The following is a 6,023-nucleotide window of genomic DNA, read 5'->3' as shown; positions in this document are numbered from 1 at the left end:
TTTGTTTGAATGGCTCGTTTGTTGAGTCAGCTCTGAGTCATTTGACTTATTTGGATGTTTCTTCATTTCCTTCCAAATCAGACTATGTAGTTAATCATTTCACCCTAATCATTACAGCCTAATCACAGAGAGTTGTGAGAATCAAACTCTGAAATGTTGAATCCTTTATAAGGGGATATGTGGTAGTACCTGTTAATACCATGGGGTGGCGCCGTTACCATTCTCTGGTGTGGGATAAACTCAGGAACGAGTTAAGATTGCTCTAAATGCAGGAATTTAATAGGAATTTCATCAGTACACGCATCTAGTTAACTTCATTCTATAAGCATATTTTGTGGTTTGTTTTCACAATGCCAAAGCTCAATGGGAATTTTGTGTTTTGTTTGGGTTGTTTTGAATCATACCTGGGTTTTAGTGCTCTGTGAGGTTCCTATATATCAAGTTCCAAGTCCAGGCTGTTATACAGGCTATTGTAATGAACCTGATCAGACCACCACCCTATCACACCTACAGTCAACATCCTGTTGACACAAATAGCCAGAACAACACATTTCCAACAGGGTTTGGGGTCTGCAGCTGAATGATCCAGTGTTAACCAGCACTGCTAATTACAGCATGCCGTGTCTCCACTTCACACAATATGGGGTCGATACTGTACGTCCATCTTTATACCAGGTGATGGATACCCAGGTTGGTGTTCCATGTCGGGGTACAATTACCACTAAGACAAACATGTCTCAGAAAGGGAAGCCAGACAGGCAAACACTTGATTTGAATTCCTCCACAGAGGAGACATGCAGCATGAAGCGTAAGACTCTCTAGTCTATTCAAAAGATTGAGAAGACAAAATGCAAGATTTTCTCTGCACTGAGAACTGCTGCCTAATTTAACGTAACTGCAGCTTAACCCCATGATGAGATGTGAATAGCTATGGTCATTGAATTCACATGAGATTCTAAGGTCAATACCATCAGCAAAAAAATAAAACTATCTTCAATTTAAGTTTTTCAGGCACCGTGAGGTCTGAGGGGAGAAAGTCTGAACTCTTAAGATAAGGGTTGAAAGGTCAGTGAAAATGGTGTGCCTGGGTTCTGTCTCTCCTCCCTGTGTGAACCTTCACACCCTGAATTCTTCCCCCTGCTGGAGGCTATGATCTGGTCTTAATGGCCATGTACTCTTATCCCCCCTGGCACAGCCAGAAGAGCACTGGCCACCCCTCAGAGCCTGGTTCCTCTCTAGGTTTCTTCCTAGGTTCCTGCCTTTCTAGGGAGTTTTTCCTAGCCACCATGCTTCTGCATTTGGGGTTTTAGGCTGGATTTCTGTATAAGCACTTTGTGACATCTGCTGATGTTAAAACAGCTTTATAAATACATTTGATTTGAAATGGTCTGTGAGGAAAGTTTGTCCACAGCCTGAACCTGAACCGCACACTGGTGGACTGGAGATAGTAACAAAAGTCAGGCATATAAAATATCCATGGAACAGAAGTCAAAGTCTCCAAAAGCCAAGGCAGAAGAAAATGGGAAGAATCATCAGTTTGCTATCTGAAGTTTCTGAAGACTGTCAACCTATAGCATCAGCTTATACCATGGGAAAACTGGTGAAGACTTAGATGTTGTTTCATCTGTCACACAGAAAGCAAAAATAAGAGAAGCCCTTTTGCAATAGACAAAACCACAGTGTTGGCTCTGCAAGATACATTTAGGTCACACTGCATGTGCATGGAGAGAGATGAGCTAGAAGGCTGCTCTGCATGAGCAACTTCCGTACCAGAGATCATAACTTGTTGAATGTTTTGAAGTGGGACTGTTTTTTTTTACTATAATGTCCTCCACCAAGGTGACATCAAACCAACAAACAAACTCTCCGGGAGCAACTTCACTCAGGTATGGTTGTTGTGATGTATTCACTTTTCTCTACTGATAGAGTTGTTATTATTGGCTTATTAGTTTATTTTATAACAGATAATTCATCATAATTAATCATCTATAATAGAGTCAGTAGAAAACAGATATACAGTGTACATATTAAAATGCTTGAGTTTAATAAATTCAAATGACATTTTTTTTGGGAGGTACTAAAAGTTTACTTATAAGCATTATTTATTTAGGACGCTTTTGGATTATCCAAACCTTGCTTTTTGTCTTGCTATTGTTGTTCTCTATGTCAAGAAAAAAACTGAACAAGGTCCAACAGTGGAGAATATATTTTGCGGCAGATCTAACTTGTCTGCTGTGAGCTGCTGCAGTTTGACAAACTTCTCCTTATTTTCCTTCGTCTTGATGATCAAGCCATCAAATCTGGATTCCACCCAGTCAAAGTGCTATGATGCAAGCATATTATGCACTTTGCTCATCAAAATCATATCACTTCAAGAATATAATGTAATACTCTGAAAGAAATGAAAGTGGATTAGGAGAGTAAGAGAGAAGCTATTGAGTAACAGACTGCATGCTTTTATTTCACCTGTTTGACCTGCTAACTAGAAACTGAGCAATCACTTAACGTGATTAAATGATTCCCTCTCGTGTCCTTCAGGGCTTTCTGAGTGGTCGTCTGACTGACTGTGTAGAGTATGAACAACCACAGTTCTGGATCATACCACCCTCCGGCTGAACCATTGGTGATGCCTGTTCTGGTGGTCATTATCTTCGTGACGGTTGCTGGCAACCTACTGGTCATCCTCACCATCGCCCGCACCCTCCACCTCCAGACCACCACCAACATCTTTGTCATCTCCCTGGCCTGTGCTGACCTTATCATGGGCTGCCTGGTGCAGCCTCTGGGGGCCTCCCTAGTGGTGACGGGGGACTGGCTCCTTAGCGGCACAGCCTGTGAGCTCTGGACATCCATGGATGTCCTCTGTGTGACAGCCAGCATTGAGACGCTGTGCACCATCGCTGTGGATCGCTATGTCGCCATCACACGGCCTCTCAGGTACCAATCTCTGCTGGGGAAACGTCAGGCGTGGCTCATGGTGTGTGTGGTGTGGGGTGTGGCAGCCCTCATCTCTATAGTCCCAATCATGAGCCAGTCGTGGCGTGCTCATAACGACACCGGGAGCATGCAGTGCTACGAGGAGCCACACTGCTGTGACTTCATCACCAACATGCCCTACGCCATCGTGTCCTCTGTTGTGTCCTTCTACGTCCCCCTGCTGATCATGATCTTCATCTACAGCAGAGTCTTCCTCATCGCCACACGGCAGGTCAGGCTGATGCATGAAAACAAGCTGCGTTTCCTCAGTTGGTGTGACATCCCCTCATCAGAGTGTCAAATAGTCAGCCCTGGGAGTCCCAATGGCAGGGATGGGAGTATCACTGGCAGGGCTGTGAGTCCCACTGGTAGTATCACTGGCAGGGCTGGGAGCACCACTGGCAGAGCTGGGAGCATGAACAGGACTGGGAACAACGGCAGGGCTGGGAGCAGCTTCATTTTCGACTCCATACAGTGGAGAAGCCAGGGCCGCAGGCACACTCGGGTAACTGTCCTAAAGGAACACAAAGCCATCAAGACCCTGGGGATCATCATGGGGACCTTTACTCTGTGCTGGTTGCCCTTTTTTGTGTCCAACATCATCAAGGTGTTTGACCCAGATATCCCCACCAGGGAAGTCTTTATTCTGCTCAACTGGCTGGGCTACCTGAACTCAGGCCTTAACCCCATCATCTACTGCCACAGCCCAGAGTTTCGCTCAGCCTTCCGGAACCTTCTATGTTGCCCGTGGCTCTCTAAGGTAGGGCTCAACAGAGTCTTCAAGGGGCTGTGGACTAGTGCCATGCTGGAGGAGAGTAGAGCTAATGCAGGGACACACAGCTGCCAGGGCCTGAGACAGGGGCAGAGGCAGGATCAGGAGCATGGACTGGGGCAGGAGGGACTGCCTTTGCCGCTAACACCCATTCAACACAGTCCAGACGGAATGGATGTCACTGACACAGCGACAGTCTGAGAGAAAGTCACACCTATTTGTTATATATAGAATTAATGCACTAGCTCTATTTGGTTGATTGCATTGTTGGCTTCATCAACTTTACATGATACACAAGGGTTCAAAAATATTTTTGGGGCTGTCCCCATAATATAAACTATTTTTTGTTCCAGAGAGAACCCTTTTTGCTTCAATATAGAACCCTTTTGGGTTGCATGTAGAACCCTCTGTGGAAAGGGTCCTACATGGAACCCAAAAGGGTTCTTCAAAGGGTTCTCCTATGGGGAAGGCAAAATAATCCTTTTAGGTTCCATATAGGACCTTTTTTTAAGAGTGTACAATTCACACATTTAGAGATGAGGAATAAGGAACAAATGCAAATATGTATATACACAGGTACATGTATCTGTTGGTTATCACTACGGCAACAGCTTCCAGGAACGACACAATATTTACATCTCACAGTTATTCAGAAAATAAGCAAAAGGAATAAAACAGCAAGATGTACATAACAACTGCCAAGTGGTACAGTATATATATATATACAGTGGGGAGAAAAAGTATTTGATACACTGCTGATTTTGCAGGTTTTCCCACTTACAAAGCATGTAGAGGTCTGTAATGTTTATCATAGGTACACTTCAACTGTGAGAGATGGTATCTAAAACAAAAATCCAGAAAATCACATTGTATGATTTTAATGTAATTAATTAGCATTTTATTGCATGACATAAGTATTTGATACATCAGAAAAGCAGAACTTAATATTTGGTACAGAATCCTTTGTTTGCAATTACAGAGATCATACGATTCCTGTAGTTCTTGACCAGCTTTGCACACACTGAAGCAGGGATTTTGGCCCACTCCTCCATACAGACCTTCTCCAGATCCTTCAGGTTTCGAGGCTGTTGCTGGGCAATACAGACTTTCAGCTCCCTCCAAAGATTTTCTATTGGGTTCAGGCATCCCCAAAGAATGATGTTTCCACCTCCATGCTTCACGGTTGGGATGGTGTTCTTGGGGTTGTACTCATCCTTCTTCTTCCTCCAAACACGGCGAGTGGAGTTTAGACCTAAAAGCTCTATTTTTGTCTCATCAGACCACATGACCTTCTCCCATTCCTCCTCTGGATCATCCAGATGGTCATTGGCAAACTTCAGACGGGACTGGACATGCGCTGGCTTGAGCAGGGGGACCTTGCGTGCGCTGCAGGATTTTAATCCATGATGGCGTAGTGTGTTACTAATGGTTTTCTTTGATACTGTGGTCCCAGCTCTCTTCAGGTCTTTGACCAGGTCCTGCATTGTAGTTCTGGGCTGATCCTTCACCTTCATCATGATCATTGATGCCCCACGAGGTGAGATCTTGCATGGAGCCCCAGACCGAGGGTGATTAACCGTCATCTTGAACTTCTTCCATTTTCTAATAATTGCGCCAACAGTTGTTGCCTTCTTACCAAGCTGCTTGCCTATTGTCCTGTAGCTCATCTCAGCCTTGTGCAGGTCTACAATTTTTCACCCTGATGTCCTTACACAGGTCTCTGGCCATTGTGGAGAGGTTGGAGTCTGTTTGATTGAGTGTGTGGACAGATGTCTTTTATACAGGTAACGAGATCAGTTAAGACAGGTAATGAGTGGAGAACAGGAGTGCTTCTTAAAGAAAAACTAACAGATCTGTGAGAGCCAGAATTCTTACTGGTTGGTAGGTTATCCAATACTTATGTCATGCAATAAAATGCAAATTAATTACTTAAAAATCATACAATGTGATTTTCTGGATTTTTGTTTTAGATTCCGTCTCTCACAGTTGAAGGTTACCTATGATAAAAATTACAGACCTCTACATGCTTTGTAAGTAGGAAAACCTGCAAAATCGGCAGTGTATCAAATACTTGTTCTCCCCACTGTATACACAGTACCAATCAAAGGTTTGGACACACCTACTCATTCAAGGGTTTTTCTTTATTTGTTTACTATTTTCTACATTGTAGAATAATAGTGAAGGCAGTCCCTGCTCATTGGTCAAATTAGTTAATGTCTTTTTTGCTACATTGAATACATGCTTAATCATGTGGACAAGTGTCCTGCCTAATGTT

General features: G+C 43.7%; 1 protein-coding gene across 1 annotated transcript; it reads left to right on the top strand.

Annotated features, from left to right (window-relative positions):
- Nucleotides 1-2,568: 2,568 nt before the first annotated feature.
- Nucleotides 2,569-3,949, top strand: LOC139422902 (beta-3 adrenergic receptor-like). Its single transcript, XM_071174365.1, has one exon. The coding sequence runs from the start codon at nucleotides 2,576-2,578 to the stop codon at nucleotides 3,947-3,949; it is 1,374 nt and encodes a 457-aa protein (XP_071030466.1). The 5' UTR covers nucleotides 2,569-2,575.
- The last annotated feature ends 2,074 nt before the right edge of the window (nucleotides 3,950-6,023 follow it).

Source organism: Oncorhynchus clarkii, chromosome 12, assembly GCF_045791955.1.
Source record: "Oncorhynchus clarkii lewisi isolate Uvic-CL-2024 chromosome 12, UVic_Ocla_1.0, whole genome shotgun sequence".
Taxonomy (NCBI): Eukaryota; Metazoa; Chordata; class Actinopteri; order Salmoniformes; family Salmonidae; genus Oncorhynchus; species Oncorhynchus clarkii.
This window is presented reverse-complemented; position numbering and strand designations above follow the sequence as displayed.

Coding starts and splice junctions, on each gene's coding strand:
- LOC139422902 (XM_071174365.1), top strand. CDS start 2,576: ATGAACAACCACAGTTCTGGATCATACCACCCTCCGGCTGAACCATTG.